This window comes from Dreissena polymorpha, chromosome 14 (assembly GCF_020536995.1).
Source record: "Dreissena polymorpha isolate Duluth1 chromosome 14, UMN_Dpol_1.0, whole genome shotgun sequence".
Lineage (NCBI taxonomy): Eukaryota > Metazoa > Mollusca > Bivalvia > Myida > Dreissenidae > Dreissena > Dreissena polymorpha.
In genome coordinates, this window is record NC_068368.1 from 26,896,591 (window position 1) to 26,921,945 (window position 25,355).

The 25,355-nt window shown below is 34.1% G+C and overlaps 1 protein-coding gene across 1 annotated transcript; it reads right to left on the reverse strand.

The window, feature by feature from the left end:
- Positions 1-146: 146 nt before the first annotated feature.
- On the reverse strand, positions 147-25,298 carry LOC127857024 (protein FAM166B-like). Its single transcript, XM_052393300.1, has 8 exons — positions 25,017-25,298; positions 17,026-17,101; positions 10,723-10,855; positions 8,897-9,124; positions 8,378-8,567; positions 6,922-7,019; positions 1,229-4,169; positions 147-927 (listed from the first exon to the last, which is right to left on the reverse strand). The coding sequence occupies exons 1-7, from the start codon at positions 25,100-25,102 to the stop codon at positions 4,054-4,056; spliced, it is 927 nt and encodes a 308-aa protein (XP_052249260.1). The 5' UTR covers positions 25,103-25,298; the 3' UTR covers positions 147-927; positions 1,229-4,053.
- Positions 25,299-25,355: the final 57 nt, after the last annotated feature.

Below are 25,355 nucleotides of genomic sequence, written 5' to 3' on the forward strand. Positions count from 1 at the left end.
TGTTTTTGTCAATGCAATACTTAAATTACTGAAATATTGTTCAAAGGTCAAAATGAAATGTAAGTACTTTTCAAGGCATGAGCAAACCTTGTGTTATGTTTTGAATGCATGCATATACATGAACAACAATAACATTTAAGGTCACAAATATGAACTTGAATTGACAATTAGGAAAGTTTGATCTCAATTTTTTTATTAGCAAATTAGTAACATATTGTTTGAAGTTTCCATCAATTTCATTATCAAATGTAAGAAAATAAACTTAGATGAAATAATACTATTTATTGTTTTGCTTTCACATACCTACACAGAAATCCAGACAGCCTTATGATCACTCCAAAAGGTTTCTATCACACCAGTTCTAGCAGATAGATTGGACACATAAATGTGCTTGCAAACCTTCATGTCAAGTTTGAAGACTCTATGTCCAAGCATACCAAAGTTATAACAATTTTAACATTTAAGGTCACAGTGACCTTGACCTTCAAATGAATGACATTGAAATGACCAGTGGTCATCTTCTAGTACTGGCCAATCTTTATTTCAAGTTTGAAGACTCTAGGTACAAGCATACCAAAGTTATAACATGAAATAAGAACTTTAACATTTTTACATTCAAGGTCACAGTGACCTTGACCTTCAAATGAATGACCTTGAAATGTCCAGTGGTTACTTACTAGTTCTGGCCAACCTTCATGTCAAGTTTCAAGACTCTAGGTCCAAGCATACCAAAGTTATAACAACTTTAACATTTTTACATTCAAGGTCACAGTGACCTTGACCTTCAAATGAATGACCTTGAAATGTCCAGTGGTTACTTACTAGTTCTGGCCAACCTTCATGTCAAGTTTCAAGACTCTAGGTCCAAGCATACCAAAGTTATAACAACTTTAACATTTTTATATTGAAGGTCACAGTGACCTTCACCTTCAAATGAATGACCTTGAAATGACCAGTGGTCATCTGTTAATCCTGGCCAACCTTCATGTCAAGTTTGAAGACTCTAGGTCCAAGCATACCAAAGTTATACCATGAAATAAGAACTTTAACATTTTTACATTCAAGGTCACAGTGACCTTGACCTTCAAATGAATGACCTTGAAATGACCAGTGGTTACTAACTAGTTATGGCCAACCTTCATGTCAAGTTTCAAGACTCTAGGTCCAAGCATACCAAAGTTATAACAACTTTAACATTTTTTATATTGAAGGTCACAGTGACCTTGACCTTCAAATGAATGACCTTGAAATGACCAGTGGTCATCTGTTAATCCTGGCCAACCTTCATGTCAAGTTTGAAGACTCAAGGTCCAAGCATACCAAAGTTATACCATGAAATAAGAACTTTAACATTTTCGAGCACGCCGCCACCCCGCCCGTCCGCCCGCCTGCCCGACAACATCAATCTATAAGCCGAGATTTTTTCAAAAAAAAATCCGGCTAAAAACTGAAAACTACAACAGATAAAAGCAAAGTCTCTGAAGCAGTTAAAATTAAAACTTCTGGTAAATATAAAAATAAAAAAGCACAATTTTCACAAAACAGTGTTCAATAACTAAATCGAGTTACATGTTCATCCTATAAAGAAATATCACAGATGGAAAAACTAGCTCTACAAATTGTATAAGAATAACTTTATAAAGTTTAAATCAATAATTATTGATCAGCTACATATGTGCCCAGGAAAGAAAATCACTTACCTCCTCTTAAATAATTGTGGTGATTTAGTGAATAGTCACATATGAGTCGCATTGTGCAAAACTGGGTCTTATTCCATATGGGGCCAGCGTAGCTCCAGACCAGCCTGTAGCTTCATGCAGTCTGATCAGGATCTACCCTGACCGCTATAAAGTCACACAAAGTTTCCTGGCCCCGTTAGCAGACATTATGACTCCTCACCAGAGTATACACCATACAGATACTCCGGAGCTACTGATACACTATTTTGATATGTCTTAAAGACCATTTTCGCAAGATATGGGGTCATATGTACTTAGGAATTTTGCATTTCTAACAATAGGATATTTGAAACATATGGATATTTCACAAAGGTACACCAAGAAATGCAGAGTCACAGAAACAATCCAAAATAAAATGTAGGCTATTTGTATTATGCTAATAAATTATCACAGTCTTATATTATTAATCATGCTATAAAATTATACACAGCAGAAATTATCTATCCATTATGTACATTAGGTAAAACCGAAGTATTTACTTTAAAAGGTACAAATTGATGCAAGATATGTTCATTGATATCAATTCTTTAGAAATTTATCACCTTAAATTAAAATAACAATGGATGATGACCTTTACTGAAACGTTCTTATACACGTGGACATATACCAGATACATGTTATAGGCAAGTAAATATTCATGTACTTTAAGTTATGATTTATTTTGAAGTTCCATCTTTATTTATGTATATTTAACAGAGAAATAGGAAAAAAATGAATATTGAGCAAATAATGGGCATTGTTCCGAATTCATTAATTCTGCTTTAGCACATTATACCATGTACCAAAAATATAAATGAGTGCAGTGTACAGCCACTGGCTAGGTTCATCAAGCAAACTCGTAACCCGTTACCACTTAGATACGTATTTGAACTTGTTTGTAGTCCCTTAGAAAGTTAAATTTAATTAAAGACCGTTCTTACTAGATTCAAGTTTTAAAGGTTTCATTTCCAACCCTTAGATACTGATGAGCAGCAAACGGCATAAAACCTGAACATAATGTGAGTTACTCGCAGGCTGTTCTGGTTTTATGCTGTTTGCACATAGCCATGTTCACTTATCTAAGCTTCTGAGTGGGAAAGGGTAACATTCTTTACCACTTGACCCGATATTTATTGTACCATTCATTGATTATTAACCAATGCCAAAAAGTCATTATTAAGTTACAACAAGTTCCTGACTATTATGCATAGTCACATTATTTAACATATCTGTTTGTAATTTAACATACAACCAATCGTCTTCTGTACCCATGGTGCACTGTAATTTTTTAAAATTCAAACCAATACCCAAAAAGTTGAGGTTACAAAAGTTAATACAAGGTATTGATAAATCTACAAAAGAATAGTGACACACTTTGTTGTATTCCTGGACAATGACACTCTAATTAGAAATAAATGAGTTTCAAAACCATGTTGTAAACTTGTGTTATGAAGAAAATCAATCAATTTTAATTTTGATACTGAGAAATCATAATATCTTAAATACATACATATTTAAAAGGTTGATTGTATGAACATGCTAAAATCTTGCATAATTATTCACATTCAAAAACATTAAACATTGCCTAGATGAATGAAAATCACTGACAATTTACATCATTTTGTCAAAAGGAGATATGTTAAAGCCAATATTAAATGGCTGATTTATACATTTCCAAGAAATAAAAAAATAAATAAAAAATGAAAGTGTATGAATAGCGTAGTTTATTTCTAATTCTTACATGGAAACAATGACGTATGATAGATAAAAACAATATGTCAATCAAATGAATCAAAACAGGCTTAAGGTACACAATTGGGGCCTATGAACCACCATGGCTTTTACCAGGGCCCCTATTCAGATATCATCTGAAAGAAATCTTAAAATTCCATTATTTTTTTAAATTTGTCTAAGTTTTTAGCTTTCCTGCGATTTAGGGCTCCTTCTGCTCAAAATTTCCTTTAGCCAAATTTACTTTTTTATGTCTTAATTCTTATTATGTTTGGATATTTTATTTGTAGCTATTGGTTCGTTTGGCAAATGTCAGAGAAAGCCCTGTGATTATGTGGTACACGACTTCTCAATATTGCTTAGATATAAAGTGATTCTTGCTATAACCATGCATTAATACATTTCACATAGAAACATTGCTATAAATGTTCACGTAAGTACTAATAAAGTACAGATTTCCTTATAGACATTAGTGAATAAAGGCCCTAATGAAATAAAAAACACTACCATGGGAATCGTACAGAGGAGTTAGTTACTACATGAGCTCATTTCCATGTTGGCGTAATGCATTCGGCGTAATGTTCTATAAATAGAAACAGGTGACCTAGTTGACTGCGTACTTTTGAGCAACGTGATCTGCGTAGGACTGTGCGTCATGGGAACATATTGACAGGCTTCGAGTAGTGTCTCCATACGTGTTGCCAAAAACAAACCTGCGGTCTGAAAATGAAATGAAGGATGTATTTAACAACTGCACAATTGATGTCATATCCTGTTTTTGATTTTATGAGTTTTTTTAGTACAGTTTTTACACACAACATAGCTGTTTCAATTAACATAGCAAGAGCTTAGAGAGAAATTGTTATATCTGACACTAACACAGCATTTAAAACATCTTCACAAGTTCTATTATGGATAAAGCAAGAATTTAAACATTGGTAGAGTGATGTGTAAGGGAAATTTGTATTGATTTCTAAAGTGTTCTCTAATATGGACTATCGCTCTCAGGAAAAGTTTTAGTTGGCTTACTGACAAATACTGTGATGATGAACTTGTGTGTTGCTAAAATGTTCTCCAATCTTGTATGTATATCCCAAATTTAAGATTTTATTGTGGGCAATTTTCAAGTAATGTTCAATACATGGCAGTTCTATGAAGTTCAAGGATTTTTGCAAACATCAAGTACCATTTTGGTGTTTTCAAGGTTATACACAATTTATGTACTTTTTAAGAAAAACTTTTTCAAATACTTTTGACATACCATATCAAATATCAAAACTTTTAAGTACCCCGTGTTCAAGTTTTGTGCAAGTGAAATGCAAAAGCTGTTGGTGGAAGCTAAACCATTCCACCTCTTGTTCAAGAAGCTATGCGTTGCCACTGAACGCTTTTCTGATCAGAAGCAAAGCAACAAGAGCTGTCAGAAGACAGCGCGCTCAACTATTCGAGTACTTGACAGTATAACGTAAGCCATCATGGGGAAATTGTTCATATTGTATAAGGTACAGGTAATATAGTCATATTCTAAGTGGAAGAGGATCATAATTGAAACATATTGATCGCTTATGTTTTAAAGAAGTTGTACTTTATAGCCGATTCTGAGTTCAGGTATATATTCCACAATCTATTGAACATTTTTAAAGACATTAAACATACTAATAAGATTTTATTTGAAGTTTGATAGCAAAGGTTGGGTGGGATGGTTGGACGGTCCTTAAAAAAAAAAAAAAAAATAATTGTTTTGTTTTTTTTAACATGTCAGGGTGGGGGGGGGGGGGTTGGGTGGGGCTTGGTTTGGGTGGAGTCCATTGTGGTATGTCAGGTAAGTGTTGTTTTGTCAAAGTATGAATCAAATCTGATCATAAATAAAGAAGGGGTATAATGTGGGTGTTTTTTTTTTGGGGGGGGGGGGATTCTTGGATGGGGCTTGGGGGATGGTTTGGGTGGAGTCCATTGTGGTATGTCAGGTAAGTGTTGTTTTGTCAGAGTATGAATCAAATCTGATCATATATAAAGACATTATGGCAATGTAAGCAAAGTTTATTAATTTGACCTTGAGAGTCAAGGTCATTCAAAGGTCAAGGTCAAATTCAACTCGCCAGGTACAGTACCCTCATGATAGTAAGAAAGTATTTTAAGTTTGAAAGCAATAGCCTTGATACTTTAGAAGTAAATTGGATTTTATAAACACAAAATTTAACAAAATATTCAAAGTTACTAAGACAAAAAGGGCCATAATTCCGTTAGAAAGCCAACCAGAGTCATGCAACTTGCTGTACAGTCCCCTTACTATAGTTACTTAAGTTAGCAAGTTTTCCAAATCTGAAAGCAATAGCTATGATACTTTAGGAGTAAAATGGACCAAAACAAAAAACTTAAAGTGATATTATGGGCATCTAACAGTTTATAGATGTCTATCGCAACCGTTGTTTATTTTGGGTGTTTTCACTTCTACACTTACACTTATATTTGTTAATGCAGCATCAACAAACTAATTAATATCCCGAAAAGAAAATAATAATAATTTGAATATCAACTGTACTTTCGTTTTGACAACAGACGACAGAAATAATTCGATTTACGATGTAAATATAAATTTAGTTTTAGTGCAGATTCGTTCATACGACACAAAAGCACTATTTTATTTTATGGATCATTTCGGCTTAGAGGACTCACCAGTCATGTAAAATATTGAATATTATTAAAAAAATAATTTAACAACTGGAAGCAAGATGAGTTGCAGATAATTGGTCACTAACCATATTTTTACTAACTCTTTTGACCTTTTAATTCTTTTCAGCTCAATTCAACAGTGAAAAATGCCCATAATATCACTTTAACCAAATGATAAATTCTCTAAGTATAAAAGGTGCCGTAAGTCTGTCAAAATGCCAGTCAGAGTTACATAACTTTGTCTGCACAGTGCCCTTATAATAGTTAGTAAGTGTTGCAAGTATGAAAGCAATAGCTTTGATACTTTAGGAATAAAGTGAACCTAAACACAAAACTTTACCAAAGTTTCAATTTTCTAAGTATAAAAAGGGAACATAATTCTTACAAAATGCTTGATACAGTTGTCTGCTTTTGTTTATAGATTGGGGTCATATTGGTAAAGAAGTATGCAAAATATGAAAGCAATATGTCAAGGGAAAAAGAAAATATTTGAGGTGGTACGCAAACTTTAACATTCCAGTGCTCACGCTCACGGTAACGCCGACGTCGGGGTGAGTAGGATAGCTCCACTATATATTTCATATATAATAGTCAAACTAAAAATGGCTGCATGCCACTGGCATAAAACCAGAACAGCCTGCAAGTAACCGTCTGTTCAGGTTTGATGCTGTCTGCTGCTCATCAGGATCTACCTTTAAAACTCCTATTAAGAAAGGTCTTTTATCAATCTGAACTGGTAATCGACACATACATATATCATGTGTCTGGATTGTTTTTCAACCCATGACAGGCAACTTACGAGGGATGTATCCTGTGTATTTCGGCACCATTCCATCTTTCTGGTAAAGGCGTCTGTTAAATGCTGCTGGGGCGCTCTGCAACTGTTCCCTTGGCAACCTGCAAAAGAAAACATTTATATTTTTGAGGAATGTAAAGTAACAAGGAAAATGTATTAACCTTTTACCACTCAGATACGCACTTGAAAATAACATTTAATTTAAAATAGTTTTACAAGATTCAAGTTTTAAAGCATTCACTTCCAAACCTAAGATACTGATGAGCAGCAAACAACATAAAACATGAACAGACTGCGTGTTTCTGACAGGCTATTCTGGTTTTATGCTGGTTGCATATAGCCATTTTTCACTTTTCTTCTGAGGGGGAAAGTATTAATTATCAAAAGAAATCTCCAACAATGTGTACATTAAATGTTTAATTTCTAATGCAGTAACAAACCTAAATTTCCGTCAAAAAATGTGCAAGCCTGCATGTTTGTTGTGTGCGCAGGTATAGGTTTAAGTTTCAAAATAAACCTGAGAATTTGAGATACACACATAAAAATAAACTAGAACAATCATGAAAGATGACAAATACCCCCACTCACCCACCCACCCCCCAATTATTCTCATTTAAAGCAGGTGCAAAACTTGATGAAATTAGTCTGAAAATTGTGTCATTTGCTTCCTTACTTTGCATTGCAATGCCTTTGTCAAAGGGCAAATAACTCTGCGATAAATAGTGTGACATACACATAATAGCTTGATATTCTACATAGTATAAACAACAAATCTTAAAAGTTGCTGAAACAAAGAAAACTGATAGACAAGTTCATGACATTTTGCACACATGTTCAATGATGAAAGAATCCATAAAGGCATATAACTCTTTAAAAAAGTTTTAAGTTTGACCGTGATCTTAAAATAGCACCTTACATTGTGGATCTAGTGTGTCTCAGGGAAGGAAGTTATTTTTAAATCTTTGGTACATGATCAGATTATACAACATGACAAACCCTTCAAATTAAAGTGCTAACCTTTGTTTAGTTTAAACCTATTTATTTGAGCTTGATTGCATCGAAAGCCTAAGGCTTATTTAAAACACTCTCGAGTCCATTTCCTGGGACTAGAACCAGTACATGTGTCTTTTGGGGAGATTTACAGAATGCTCCCACTGTGGGGATCGAACCTGTTACCTACCGATCAATAGAAGTTCACCATATCCATTATGCCAAGGCGACCTAAAAAATAGCTGTACTTTACCTTTTACCTCAAAAAGTATTGTTACTCAATGGGAATCACCTGTTTTTTGCAATGGACACACATCTCAAACAGGTGAACATTATAGCCAAGGCATTTCTTCATCAGATGGGAAGTAGTTTACAGTTTGGACAGGTTTGGAAAAAGAAGGAACAAAAGAAGTGTAAGACAAAAAGATTCCGTTATATCTTATCTCAGTGTGAGAATAACTACACAAACCGTTCTAATGCTTTAGGCAAGACCCCGGTCGTGTTCATAGAGTGACGAGCTGTCTCCTGCACAAACGCATTGAATCCATTGTCACATGCCACATGGTACCGATGCCCGAGTCCCAACTCTGTGGGCTTCACACGTGGAATGTAGCCGTTGTAACCTGGCAACGGTGGCTCAGTGAGAGGTCTGCGGTCCTCTGTAAACAAATAAGCCGTGCTTTGGGAAAACTGGGCTAAATTCATGTGCGGAAAGTTTAATCCCAGATAAGCCTGCGCAGTCTTCACAGGCTAATCAGGGACAACACTTTCTGCCTTTATAATTTTTTTTTTGTTTTTAAAGGAAGTCTCTTCTAAATTAAAATCCAGTCTAGGCAGTAAGTGTTGTCTCTGATTAGCATAATTATGCGGACACAGCTCAACTTTTTTGTGTGTGGATAAATTTCATTGCAGTCATACCCATGAGCAAAGGCCTGGTAGGGCAAGTGTCAAATATTTTCTTTTTAAATAAATTGGCTTTAAGTCTTACCCATGAGCATAGGCCTGGTGGGGTGAGTGTCCCGGTATCTGTCCAACTGGTCTCGAACCTGTGGGTCATGTGATGTGGCCGTCAGACGTGGAACCATGGTAACGGAGCGTCTCAAGTCACCCTGACGGAGGTCATGAGTGGTCCTGTTTGTCATGTACTCGTCTATACTGAGGTCACAGTCTGTCTTGTAGGTGCCACCAAAACGGAAGGTCATTCGTGGAATATAGCCTGTAATTGAAGTTGTTTCATGAATACTCAAATAATGCGGAAATGTCATTGGAGAGCACTTTTACATTGGTAATAATTTCCACATAATAAGAAAAAGATCACTAAAATAAGAAATAACAAAATCCACGCATATAATAAATTAAATTGAGAATGGCCTGTTAAATCCAAATTGCTATGTTCCATGTGAACATAGTAAAGTCACCAACAAAACTCAAGTAAACATAAAAAGTAACGACAACGTCAAAGCATTGTATTGTCACTTTCTTTTTATGTAACTTTTTAAAAATGTTTTTTGTTTGTTTTGTTGAATGGTTTGGCGTTTTTCAACAGAACTTTAGTCACATTTCTGTGGTCAGTTTACCAACTCACACTTTCCTGGGTTAGCTGGTTAATTAGTGCTAAGTAACAGTGACTGAAAACTGCCCTCCTTAAATAAAAGGAAGAGGGAGTATGGCCGTAAGAAGGATTTCATGGCAAATAAACACACAAGTTATGTGGTCGGGCAGATGATGGAACCCATGATCTGAGCTTTAACAAGGCTGCCAGCCCAGATTACATTTTAACTTCTAATATTCTCTACATATATACATAGTCATATACATAGACCAATAAAAGCAACATTACTTTCTGAATAAATACAAATGATAACATTGCAATTTAGCTAAAAACATATCATATAAGACTGTCCACTGTTAATCCCTCCAAATAGGTCATATTTATTATTCACAATGTCAATGGTTACCGAAGAGTACTAACGGGACCAGAGACTTACTTCTATGATAAACCGTTCATAAGGCAATAAAACAATAGAGAACAAGCGAAGTGATTGTGAAACACTATGTCCCCATATATATATGACTTTTGACCTTAAAGGATGACCTTGACCTTTCACCACTCAAAATGTGCAGCTCCATGAGATACACATGCATGCCAAATATCAAGTTGCTTGTTTCAATATTGCAAAAGTGTACATCAAATGAGCGATTTTGACCCATATATTTGACCTTTGACCTTGATGAATGACCTTGACCTTGCACCACTCAAAATGTGCAGCTCCATGAGATACACATGTATGCCAAATATTGCTATCTTCAATATTGCAAAATTTATGGCAAATATTAGAGTTTGACCAAACCAACAGACATACAGACCAACAGACAGGGCAAAAACAATATGTACCCCACTATAGTGGTGGGGGACATACAAATCAAATAATAGCACCTATGTCCATAAAGCAGGGGAGATAACTATATTTGTGTATCCTGGCACCACACAAAAGCAGGGGATATCACTGTACCTGAGCATACCAAAAGAGCTCACTGTACCTGTGTATCCTGTAGGAGTAATGTCTGAAAATCAGGAGATATCACTGTATCTGTGTAAGCATGGGAGATCACTGTTGCTTTGTATCCCAGTGAAGATCACTGTACCTGTGTATCCCACTGGAAATCACTATACCTGTGTATCCAAAGGGAGATCACTGTATCTGTGTCTCCCAAGGGAGATCACTGCACATGTGTATCCATCAGCAGGGGAGATCACTTAGTGCATGTCCATAAACCAGGGGAGATCACTTTACCTAGGGGAGATCACTTTACCTGTGTATCCTGGCACCATGGATTCTGTGTACTTGTTGTCGCCGGTGGGCTTTGGCAGTGTGTTTCTGAGTTGAACCAGCGGCTCACCCTCCCCTGGTGTCACAGACTGGGTCGGATGTACGTGGATACGGGTCTGAAATATATACAAACCCTCTGAACACTGTATTATGTAAATATGGAATAAGACATCCGACTTTACATTTACATTTTATTGTGGATTTAAACAAATCTTCTCATTTCATGTTCTGTATTTATGTAATATTCTGTCTACACTTTTAGAGTAATAAGCACTTTTCCATGACTTTTTCATGAACAGTGATTGGATTTCTCATTATTTTGTTTGTATTTTTACACATTGACACGGTTTCATCTTTAAGGACTTTTTAGTAAAATCAATTTATATGATGCCATTATAATGCAAATGTCAATTCTACTTATTATTTGTAAACATTAATGAATACAACAGGTAACACTGCATATAATTTATTGCTATAAAACAACAATAGTTTATTCACTCATCCCATAATTGTGTGTTCGAGACAAACAGAAAAAAGGCAAGTAAACTATGTTTAAACTAGCATTTGGGCATGTAACAAATCAGGAAAATCATAACATTTTTAATTCGTAACAATTACAAGATAAAATGTACAAAAGTTACAGGAGTTAAAATAGAGTGTACTTTCATGAGGGCACACTGATGTGTGATGTGTGGGTTATTGTGACTAATAGAATCAATGTATCAAAATTAAATAATACTGTCGCTTTTTAACAATTGCTATAACTTAAAATTTGTGTATATATACTTTTCCATAAGCAATATTTGCACACCATATTAAGCAAACATATAAACGCTCAACTTTAGCTTCGGAACTATTCAAGTAGTATGCACATTAATTGAAAACTGATAAATCAAAATCATAATGCGTCAGACAGTTTACTTAACACCCTCTTTAAGATTCGATTATTTATTTGGCAATGTCATGTTTATAGGAGACAATCTCAACATCCTGACATTTTAAAACAGGCCTAGAAAGTAGAATTTGATAAATGCTGTCTATTTATAAAGATTTTAAGCTCCTGTCTACAACTCTATTGACAAAGAGGATTATAACTTTGCAAGCATAACCGATAACAAAATCTAGGGGACATCTTGCGTGTGCTTCTGTAATTGTTTCGATTAAGATATGGCTTGTATTTTAAGAGCCCCATTTGCGTCTAGTACTTCTTTATCTGTTTGATTTGTCTTGTTTTATTTACTTTTGGACCAAAAATGGATATCAAAGGCTTATTTTTATATTTAAGAGTAAGTCTTCATACTTTAAGGGTACTAAATTTATAAGGTACTGGTACATAAAACATTTTACAAACAAGATGGTATTTGTTTGCAACATTCACACGGCATCAATAATAATGAATGCTAGTTTAACAAGATTTTCTCCAAACAGTGACCAAAATTATGCTTAGACACAGCATGTCCTACAATGTAGCATAATGTTATGGAATGTCTAAGTTTGTAAATCAGAAATATTGTAATGTTTAACATAGGTCCACAGTGTTTTTTTTTCCTTCAAAATCTGGTCCGGTATTAGACCCCATTCCCAATGGAAGAAAGTATATATTCATCCCAAATGGGACCTAAAAATGTGCAATCAAAGGTTTCCTAATTTTTCGGCGTAAGCTGTATTAAGCCAGCTTTTCACCTCTCCTGACCTTTGTAAGTGTCCAATAAATTTCAAATAAAATGTCCCGCGGCTAGGTACGAATGAATACACTTCATTTATTCCATTGGCTGATTTGAGTATTCCACCAGAACATTGGAAACATATCCGCGTCTTTGTAACACTGTTTTACTGCATGAAACAATTTTATTTCTAATGAAAAGGCTTAATAGATAGAACAGTTTTACACTCAATTCTCGACATCAATACAGTTTGTGAGTGCATCTTTTATTTTCAGAGAATTGCCAGCGCAACGCGTTTATATTTAAAGGCTATGTTCTCATATTTAGTACTTACTTCCATATTTTTGTCAACATGTTAACATGTAAAAGTATAAAGAGCAGTGGAAGCGAGGCCTCACTTTAATACATTGCATTTCAACCCGCGAGGTATCGGGTCAATTCGCGGCCAGTGTATGAATGTCAGAGTTTATATACAGGTCATCACCGGAGTTCGCGGCCAGTAAAATAATAGTTATACAATAAATACGCTATCCGTGAACTAGGTGACCTGGAATTTTCTTTAGACCAGAAATATGTAGATTCTTAATGTGTTTTCAACAATACAATGATAAATATTTTTTTTGATTAATTTAACAATAATTATTCCACCATATTGACCAATGTATTAAGCATGAGCGCGATGATTATCGATACTGTTAATAATCAAATCAAATAGCAATGCCCGACAAACCACTAAAACAGGTTTGTTCGAAGAACGCGCCTATAAATATGGATACTTCGCGTGTGGCCGGTTGACTCGTAGATTTTAATTTCACTTCCATTCTTCTTTTGGTTTTCTGTTTTGTATCTATAGGTATATGACCAGCAATATGTAATAATGTAAAATAAGCCGCGAAAACTCCGCGTAACATCCCGTACTGCGTGTCATGCAGCTAAGAACTGCACAGAAAAAAGATATCGCTATCCTTGATCTCATTCATTGAACTATCAACGCCGTATATCTTTTTAAAAGATATTTCTTGTTTTAGATCTCAACATTTTGTTCCTCTCCTATTTTTTAGCATTTTTTAGCTAAACAACAACAACACTAATTTCCCAATTTTAGTCAAAACACTGCACAGGTTCCCAATCCAAATGGAACCGGTGCCTGGATTTCCTAAATGGTGAAAAAAAACTTGTTTATATGAAATCTCACATACACAATATAGCATGGAACACTGCCTACAAGTTTGAATATTGTATGTTGGAACGCACACAACAACATTAAGACAAATGTGTGATGATGGACAGACAGTAAGATAATCCATGATGATTCTAGTATATCTCCCTTAAATTCAATTTGCTACAGGGGAATTAATTATCTGATTATATGGTAGTGTAAATAGCTGAAGAAAGTCCAAGTTGCAAACATGGGCATAAATTTGAAAAATGTGACAATAAAAAGCTCACAGGTGCATCTTTATATCATAAAGAAAAATGCTTGCAAGTTTGAATGCTGTAAATTAAAAAGTGTAGGAGAATGTGTGCGGACAGGTTTGTGTCTATGGACAGACTAACCCATGGCCACACAAACAGATGTCCATGGCAATTTCAGTACACCACATTGATTTCGTAATATAACTCTTTACCAATTAGATATGTATTTTGACAAATTTGCAGTGCCTTAGAAAGTTAAATTTAATTAAAGACCTTTCTTACTAGATTCAAATGTTAAAGGCTTCATTTCCAACCCTTAGATACTGATATGGAGCAAACAGCATAACACCTGAACAGACTGCAAGTTACTTGCAGGCTGTTCTGGTTTAATGCTGTTTGCACATAACCATTTTCACTTTGCTTCTGAGTGGAAAAGAGGGTTTAAAAAAAGCAGAGAAATAGTTCCTGATGAAAAAACAGACTGAAACAATTGCTCAGTAGAATGTTAATAAAGTTGTAGCATTTGAGTTTATTGCATTCAAACTGTAAATAGGAGTACATTCAACACAAGTATTTCTTTGACTAATATACCCGGTAAGCTTGTATCAATATATGTATATCAACTAAAATACAATTGATAAAAGTGCATATATATTAACATCTACACTGACAATTGGTTCTAACACCTAGTATAAGGACAACAAATCCATTCACAAAAAAGAGAAGTAAAACAGAAATGATATTTTAATGTTTATTTTTCATAAATATAGAACTTTCAAAACCTTGTTATATAATGTACAAATGAATGAATCTTCAACTCAGGAAATAACAATAATATTTTTTCTAAGTTTTTGCATTAATTTTTTCGCAAATATTTCAATTAATTCTATTCTGATAAATCAAAACTATCAGTTGACTATTGATAAGCCAAATTTAGCTTTTGAATGCTGTATAAACATCAACTCTACCATACAACCAACACTTCGATTATACAGGGGAGACCCTTTCAACATTAATTGCAATTTTAAACACTATTATGTTGCACCTATAAAAGGTTCAATTGGATTTATTGACAATAATTCCAGCTTTGAATTATCCTGTTTAAGTCTATCGGAAGCCTGTTTACAGAGTGATATAGGTATTGAGGTTGAATACTAGAGATTACAGGTCACTTTAGAGGATATTTTACACCATGTACACACAGGTATTTGCTCAAATAAAGATAATCTGAAAAATAAAGTTTCCTGTAAGTTGACAACTAATTAAGATGTTTTACAAATATGCTTACACTGCAGACGATTCAACGTGAACTTTAAAGTCAAACATACTTAGGTCTCAATTTAATTAGTGTTTTATTTCCTATTTATAACAATATTAAACTTTAAACATACCAAAAACTGTTTTACTTGTTGGATTAAAATATATGTTGAATTTTGAAATTGAGGCCTCAGAACAACATTTTTGTTATAATTAAACATTAATTCAAGTGATAATTTCATTCCCCATTGTGAGCTAGCTATTTGCAAACAAATTGAAACTCAAATATCCCTTTATGCTGGGAGGATAAAAACATTTGGGCCGCGCTCTGTGAACACAGGGCTTTTGTTCTTTTAAAGAAGGTCTTTTCTTAACAAACATCAACTTTGGGCCGAAAGTGTTATCCTCAATTAGCCTGTGTGCAGATTAATCTGGGATGACACTTTACGCACATGTATTAATCTGGGATGACACTTTACGCACATGCATTAATCTGGGATGACACTTAACGTACATGCATTAATCTGGGGTGACACTTTACGCACATGTATTAATCTGGGATGACACTTTACGCACATGTATTAATCTGGGATGACACTTTATGCACATGTATTAATATGGGATGACACTTTACGCACATGTATTAATCTGGGATGACACTTTACGTACATGCATTAATCTGGGATGACACTTTACGTACATGCAATAATCTGGGATGACACTTTACGTACATGCATTAATCTGGGAAGACACTTTACGCACATGTATTAATCTGGGAAGACACTTTACGCACATGCATTAATCTGGGGTGACACTTTACGCACATGCATTAATCTGGTCTGACACTTTACGCACATGTATTAATCTGGGATGACACTTTACGTACATGCATTAATCTGGGATGACACTTTACGTACATGTATTAATCTGGGATGACACTTTACGCACATGCATTAATCTGGGGTGACACTTTACGCACATGCATTAATCTGGGCTGACACTTTACGCACATGTATTAATCTGGGATGACACTTTACGTACATGCATTAATCTGGGATGACACTTTACGTACATGCATTAATCTGGGATGACACTTTACGCACATGCATTAATCTGGGATGACACTTTACGCACATGTATTAATCTGGGAAGACACTTTACGCACATGCATTAATCTGGAATTACACTTTACGCACATGCATTAATCTGGGATGACACTTTACGCACATGCATTAATCTGGGGTGACACTTTACGCACATGTATTAATCTGGGAAGACACTTTACGCACATGCATTAATCTGGGATTACACTTTACGCACATGCATTAATCTGGGATGACACTTTACGCACATGCATTAATCTGGGGTGACACTTTACGCACATGCATTAATCTGGGATGACACTTTACGCACATGCATTAATCTGGGGTGACACTTTACGCACATGCATTAATCTGGGCTGACACTTTACGCACATGTATTAATCTGGGATGACACTTTACGTACATGCATTAATCTGGGATGACACTTTACGTACATGTATTAATCTGGGATGACACTTTACGCACATGCATTAATCTGGGGTGACACTTTACGCACATGCATTAATCTGGGCTGACACTTTACGCACATGTATTAATCTGGGATGACACTTTACGTACATGCATTAATCTGGGATGACACTTTACGTACATGTATTAATCTGGGATGACACTTTACGTACATGCATTAATCTGGGATGACACTTTACGTACATGCATTAATCTGGGATGACACTTTACGTACATGTATTAATCTGGGATGACACTTTACGTACATGTATTAATCTCGGATGACACTTTACGTACATGTATTAATCTGGGATGACACTTTACACACATGTATTAAGACCTATTTTCCCAGACTGAGGCTCAAAGTTAAGAAAAAAAATTTCATATCCAATTGGTTACCTGTGCAAGCTCATGTGTATCTGTGCCATACGTCTTTCCGACTCGGTATTTGATCTGCGGACAGTATCCTCGGTACCTGAGGAACAACAACAGCAACAACTTAGCAATTGTAGATGAGGATAAGTTCTAGCAAGCACCAATTAAAAATCAACTTAATGCACTTCATTTCTCATCATATGTATGGACGATCTTTGTTTATTTTTGATATGTAAAGTGAAATATAATGCAGTAGAAGGGAAGACAATTAATATTTTAATAACATGTTTTATCAAACACAATCAGGCCTTTTCCTGGTCATTTTGGGGTAAAATGCAATTTTATAGTTGGAATTGTATGCGCAGAGGTCCTCTCAGGTTTGGGAAAAACTAAATTAATGTAACTCTTAATGACAATTCAAATCATTAGAAGACAATCATATAAATAACAGGCTTTCCCCAGGCGGTACTTAACCACCAAATCAGTGTTGCAGCCGCGCTTGATAAATTACTGATCAGGGTTAATCAGCGCTTGAAAGTTTCATACACACTTACAAGCGTTGATCGGAATAAACTTTGCATTACCCTAATGACCAATCAAAACACATAAACGTCCTTAGATTCACCTGTTTGCATGTAGGCAGGCCCTTACACTTAATGGGTTGTTTCACAACTAAATCCAGTTTGGTTCAGATTTTCGCGCCTTATTGTACATCACATTCACCCTTGTTTAGTGCCACAAATATTGCAAGTGCCTCACATGAAAACATCCTCTCTCTGAATTTGACGTGATTCTAGATGTCAATCTATTTCATAATCTTATTAGCCAATCAGGGCTCAGACAGTAGAAGACATGCTTTCCACAAACCTCTTTCCATACAGCCTAACCGCTGTGCCTGGCAAAAATTTCTGGGGGAAAGACTAAATTAAAGCTTTATACTTTGTAAGATGTAGTAAAATAAAATTAAGATATAATAATTAAATAGACACAAATACTAACAAAATATATACTCTTTCTTTCAAATGGGATATTTTGTTCACATTTGGATTTTTTTTTTTTACCATTTTGCTTTGGGGATAGGTTTGTTTAAAGTACCCGTACATACATCTGGAAAAGGCCTTACGATACACTTGTATTATTTTACAAAACATAATCATTATACTTGTTTGAGACTTTGTTAAACAATATTTTCTTTATGTTTGCAAGACACACAATTTTGCAATGAATAAATATAACCCCAAGTTTAGGTGATTTTTTTTCCAAACATCATATAATTATACAATTTAATTATTGTACAGACACCAACATAATTTGCGTGTGCAAACAACAACAAAAACATGACATGATTAAAAACTTATCAGAACAGTTTTAGCATGTTGTGCCTTGACAGTAAAAATGTTGATCAGCAAAGTTGAGTGATAAGCCATTTCTGACTTGTTAACTCTTTCAGTGCTGGAATCTAATTTTGAGGGCCTTTGCAAACAGTTTGGATCCAGATGAAACGCCACAGAACGTGGCGTCTCATCAGGATCCAAACTGTTTGCTATTCTTATAGTATTCTTTCAAAAAATCGAAGAAAATGCTTATTTTAGAAATTTAGCAGACAACAAATTTCCCAGCATGCAAAGGGTTAAACTTTTTGATTGGAATGGAAGAAATGTACACAGAAGACTGAACGTCAACAATATGGACATTATTAAAAACAATCAAAAGACAAAGATAACAGAGTTTATAAACTGTTTACATTTTGCAAAATGAGGGGGCAGTCAAATAACTGAATGCATATAAATATAAATATTCTGACTAAAAAATCATGATTCAAATGTTACTGTAAAACAATGTGGGGGTCTCATTTCTAGAAACATTGCATGCTAATTAAAGACACCATTATAGTTATTGTAATCTTCATTTTTCAGGATTACAAGAAAACTATCGAGACAAAAAGAATATTGCGAATAAAGACATATTAAAGATTCCATAAAATAAAATGACTTTAATGATCGACATTCTTCGATTTCATGACTCTCATCGGTTCAATATGCCTGTTTATATTTGAACACTCAGGCAAATGTGATTAGCATAATTCTGTATGTGAATCATTGATTTTTTCACTGCCTTTTTAAAACAGAATGCAAATACAATTTCAAGGACTGAAATATCACACTGAAATGCGGTTTTCTTGAAACTGAAGTCAGTATAAGAAATTAACTATTTTTATAGTAACAAAATGCAAGCCATTTGTCTTGTTAGTCCCTAAGTTATACTTATTGCATAACAAGATGGACCTGAAAATTTAGTCTTAATCTATGTAAACATTGTATGTGACTTATTGTGAACAGTATTATTAATATACATAAGGTACAGTATAAACTAAATTTATGATTTAGCTAATAAAAATAAAATTGAAATTAGTGCCTTACTGGTATTTTAAGACAACCAACACTCATTTAGGGTATAACATATTGTAACACAGAAAAGAAAAAGATAGACAATCACAAAATAACATTTATTCACAGATCCCTGAGAAATAAAAGAAACAGATTGAGCAAAGTAAAACAATGCTTTCACTTCTTTATATTTTATTGCTTTAATGCAATTTAACAACAAACAGAAGAACACGTTGAGGAATATTTGATCTGAACAGAACAATGAAATCAAAGAGATTTCATTCAAAATGCATCAACAAACCATATGGAGGGTAGAGATAATTAGTACTCCCCCATAAAAACTCCCCTCAAACCAAAACACCATGCCTAATTATTGTGATTGACACACTTTATTTTAAACATCCATTGTGTGTCTGCCCTTTTTAGTACTCAAGAAGTTTAAGAAATTATAAATTTCAAAATGTATGTGTAGTGAAAAGTATTTATTATCCAATAAATTAGACATGGTTTCATACACTCAGGTTCTAATAATGCCAAGTTGACTTACACAAACTGGTCTAAAGTTGCAATCCACGTCAAAAAGGGTATATTTGGAATATACTTCATGGCCAGATTCAATGTAAATTTGTTCAGTTGGTAAATTGACTTAAATAATGTAAAGAATACATGTAGATTGTAATGTTGATTTTTTCTGCTTTATTTTTGTTAATCAATTAACAACTAGAATTTGAAATCATCATTTATTTCTCATTAGCGAACATTTACATATTAACATCTACCATAACATTACAAAAACTTTCTTTAAACAAAGACAGCACGATAAACATAAGACTGGAATGTGGAGACGATGCTTATGAGCATGATGGTAGACTTTTGCCAACAGGTTTCATAGTGCTCACTATACCTTAAAGTCAGAAAATATCAAAAGCAACATTTAGAATAATGGAAGCCAAAAGGAGGATGATGGACGACACATTGTGAATGTCAGAGCTGTGCCGTTTAGTGTGTAAAATTTTCACATAACTGCACCACAGAGAGTGCAACAAGTTCACATAAAGTGCGCCATTTTTTACTGTACCCTGGTAACTCCACGCCAAAACGAGGCTCTGTTACATTGGTGGGTTGACGGTACTTGGAACTTTGAACGCAAAAAGTGTAAATATTGATTTATACATATAAACGGTTGATAATTATAATATATTGTTGACTGACTGCAATTCAATTAACTGACTGATGGCTATTGATTGATGGCTATTTGATTAAATGAGAAATGGCTATCAGATAAAATGACTGATGGCTATCCGATAAAATGACTGATGGCTATCCGATAAAATGTCTGATGGCTATTGGATTCAATGACTGATGGCTATCAGATTAAATGACTGATGGCTATTGGATTACATGACTGATGGCTATTGGATTAAATGACTGATGGCTATTGGATTAAATGACTGATGGCTATCGGATTAAATGACTGATGGCTATTGGATCAAATGACTGATGGCTATCGGATTAAATGACTGATGGCTATTGGATTACATGACTGAAGGCTATTGGATTAAATGTCTGATGGCTATTGGATTAAATTACTGATAACTATTCGATTAAATATCTGATGGCTATTGATTGATGGCAATTTGATTAAATGAGAGATGGCTATTGCATAAAATGACTGATGGCTATTGGATAACATGGCTGATGGCTATTAGATTTAATGACTGTAGAAATCAGACAAACTTACCAATTGCTATTGAATTCACTGATATATGGCCAATTGATTAACTGATTGACAGCTATTGGATTAACTTATTGACAGCTATTGGATTAACTGGCTGACACTTATTGGATTAACTGACTGATGACTATTGGATAAACTGACTGATGGCTATTGGATTAACTCACTGATGACTATTGGATTATCTGACTGATGGCTAGTGGATAAACTGACTGATGACTATTGGATTAACTCACTGATGACTATTGGATTATCTGACTGATGGCTAGTGGATTAACTAACTGACAGCTATTGGATTAACTAACTGACAGCTATTGGATTAACTGACTAATGGCTAGTGGATTAACTAACTGACAGCTATTGGATTAACTGACGGATGGCTAGTGGATTAACTGACTAATGGCTAGTGGATTAACTGACTGATGGCTAGTGGATTACCTGACTAATGGCTAGTGGATTAACTAACTAATTGCTAGTGGATTAACTGACTGACAGCTATTGGATTGACTGACTAATGTCTATTGGATTAACTGACTGACAGCTATTGGATTGACTGACTAATGGCTAGTGAATTATTTGACCGATATTTATTAGATTGGCAGCATTGCCATAGTGCAGGTTCATTACTATCACTACCAATATCTACATCAGTTCATTACTATCACTACAAATATCTACATCAGGATGAGGTTACACAACATCACCCTTACATAATGCAGCCAGAGCTTTCATAATGGCTTAACTTATTATGATTTAGTACATGTAATACATCATACCAGTAATCAAAACCTCATTCTGTAATTTTTAATTGGGCTTGCAACTCTTACAGGCTGGTATTTAAAAGGGTTATAAAACTGATTTAATTAATTATGGTAACATACCTATTACTACTATATGTGTATCAGTATTATGGTAATAATTACTACTTATATAATTTATATTTACAACATAAACACAGAATGCACCTCTCATTGTAACAGAATTATGTTCAAAATGCTTACAATCAGCAAACAAAATTTTAAGGAATGCAACAATCACAGCACACATTTTATTACATACTGAAAATTGCTACAGCTTAATAGTCATAAAGTTTCAAACATCTTAGTAAATAAGCATCCATTACATCCTGGAGTTGCTTCCTGTATTAATTTATACTAAGTTTGGGCACATGTGTCATGAGTTAAAGAAAACTCAAAATTAACTTAGAAATAATAGTAAATGAATATCTGTTTAGTTGATATTGATAAACTTATTAAAATAAACACTAGCATTAAATATATTTTATAAAGTTCACTATTTATTTGCTTTCATGACAGGATTTTTTTGCGCAAAATATACTTCATGTTGCAGGAAATGTGGCAGAACTTTGGCGCCAAAAAGGGGTGAAAATATGCACAGATTTTAGTGAAGTATTACTTTATTCTTTTGTCTTAAACATGATGTTCCATGTAATTTTGAAAACTAATATTTACTTTTGTAATGGTAATTAAAATAGTTTTGCAAAAGGTCGGGCGTTGGGTAAATGTACGAGAGGTACATGTATATCAATCTATATCAATGTAAACATCTAGTATGCAAATGGATAATCATTAACAATAGGTTTCCAAAGCAAATCAGAATAGACAATCATAACAGTTCCAATATCATGGCTAGTGTGTCAGAATACAATGAGTTCATCTGTATACATTTATAAGGTTTAATAATTGGCTCTATTTCTCCAGATTGATATTTATTTATATTAACAGTCTGTCCTGGCAGTACATTTGACGACAATCAGGCCACCTGTATTCGTGCATGCCAGTATTTACATATAGTAAAGTGATTGATAAATATGCCAATAGAAAATCCTTAAACATTGAAACTTAAAAATTTATAACATCTCTTGTGTTTAACCTGTATGTCTTGGATAAGTATGTAAGTATTTACTGTAATTATACACAAGATACAGAAAACAAGCTTTCAAACAACGGCAAGTTAAGTAAAATTATTAGTGTTTTCAATTACTTTTGGTTGTTTGTGTCATTTGTGTATATTGCAGTAGAATTGCTTGGCGGGTATTTCTGGTCATCTGAATGTTGATTTAGGTCACAAGTGGTTAGCATGTGGCTATGATATTCCGTTATAATTTGATATTTTTCATTCAAAATGATGTTTTTTATAATTAATATCATACCCACATGCTAACCACAAGTGAATTAGGTATATACACATATATATAATCACATGTGAAACGTAGCACGACATCAAACTAAGGCTTTTTACATTTATTATAATCTAAGCTACTTGCTGCACCAAAATGCATTACTTATCTGAATATGAAAAAGATTATTGAATTACATAGCTGTGCTTAATTTGTTCTGTATTGTTTTGTTAGCAGATTTTGGGTTCACTTTACAATTTATTACTAGCGTTGTAGAATTATAGTTTGGGACTAAGTTTTGTTTATCATGGTTTTACTCTTCTTTAGGTAAGCCTTAACAAAATATATGTTTGGATTATCCTGAAGGAATAAAATGCAGACTTGATTTGGATTATATGGCTATCACTATGACCATCATACTTGTTTGAGTGCAAACGGTGTTGGATTGCTCGTTAATTGCTGCACATTTGTTGGGCTTCTTTAACTAATTGTTTGTGACCCTATGAAGGCATGCATACATTGATCTTGATCATGGGTCCTCATACATCCATTAAATGACAGAAAAAGACAAAAAACAAGGTGCATTGGGGTTGCATATTCCACTAGAAGTTACCCCAATTGTTCATGATCACTGGTTTTGTAAGTCTGTACCTTCTTTCAAAACCTTACAATTGTTTCTATAAACCCAACATTCAGTTGAATTAAAATTGTATGCCTCTCTGAGACAATATTATTATAAAAACAAAACTTATATCTATGTATCCGCAGATACGTGTAGTTTAAACAGAACTCCAATGTTTAATTTATGATTCATAGTGGATTGCACTTATGCCAATCCAATAGTTTTCTTAACAAGAACCATAAATTATATGCTATAAAGTCTTTATATTTAACATGTACTTGTATGGGTTTGACTGAAAGTGATAAAATTATGCATAAGCATGCATTAATGCCTATACAAATATCTTAAGTGTGCACTGATAGCACTTTTAGGGACAATTCAAGTACATTGTGTACAATAGTTTATTTAATAAAATGACATTTGGGATCAATAAAACTGCCATTCAATACAGATGAGCCCTAGGAATGCATTCTTGTACATGTATAACACTGATCAGATTCATGTTTGCACTAATTAATTTGGTTTACATCTGTTTATGTGGAAATATGCTTTAAGCCCTTGCATAAAATTATCAATTAGTTTTATGAATGGCAATATCCAAAAATAAGTTGGTACTGTTTTGTACCCCTTTAAATGATTATATTTATAAACTCATGTCCCTTGATTCATATTATGAAGTAAAATTTACAGTTTAAATATCCAAGCAGCTAAAATAAATAAATTCATTAAAATAATTATCAAAACAAAAAATAAGTTTAAGTATAGTAACTCATAGATAGAATCCTCACTTTCTATTGAGAAATAAAATAATTTAACCCTATCAATAATAAAAAAAATACAAAATGCTCATTTTATATAATTAGTTAATTTAGAACACATTTATCACAGCTGTATATATTGTTTATGAAAACATTGAATGCTTTAAAGTAATTGAAAGCATTTGACTTTTTAAGCTTTGCAATTCTTTTTGCTATATTAAGCCCAACAATCCACCGGATTAGACACAAGATTAGGCAAGATATGCATGTCAGGTAAAGTGTTATTGTTAATCAGGATTACATTTAAAACGTAAAAAACAACGAAATGGATTAAAGATAAGTCAAATTGAATAAGCTCAGAAAACAAGCCTACCCTGGGACATGTGTCCCGTCCCTGAGAGATGTGAATCCACGTCTCTGTTGTAAAGTGGGCCCTCCTCCAAAAGCAATTGTTGTCATTGTGTATCTTTAGTGTTGACTATCACGTCCTTAAGTAAACGTCAATTTCTCTCACATATAATTCCTAACGCCGTCTTTGATTCTTTTCTCTTTCACAACTCAATGCGTCTATCAATCGATCACTGTTAGACGGAAAAGACACCTGCAATCAAATTGTCGTCACAGGCGCGATAAACAGTTGCTAAGGATGTGTACCTTGGCAAGCGAAGCGTGTCAGTGTTTTACCGCTACCTGTCTGTCAATCGGCTTGATC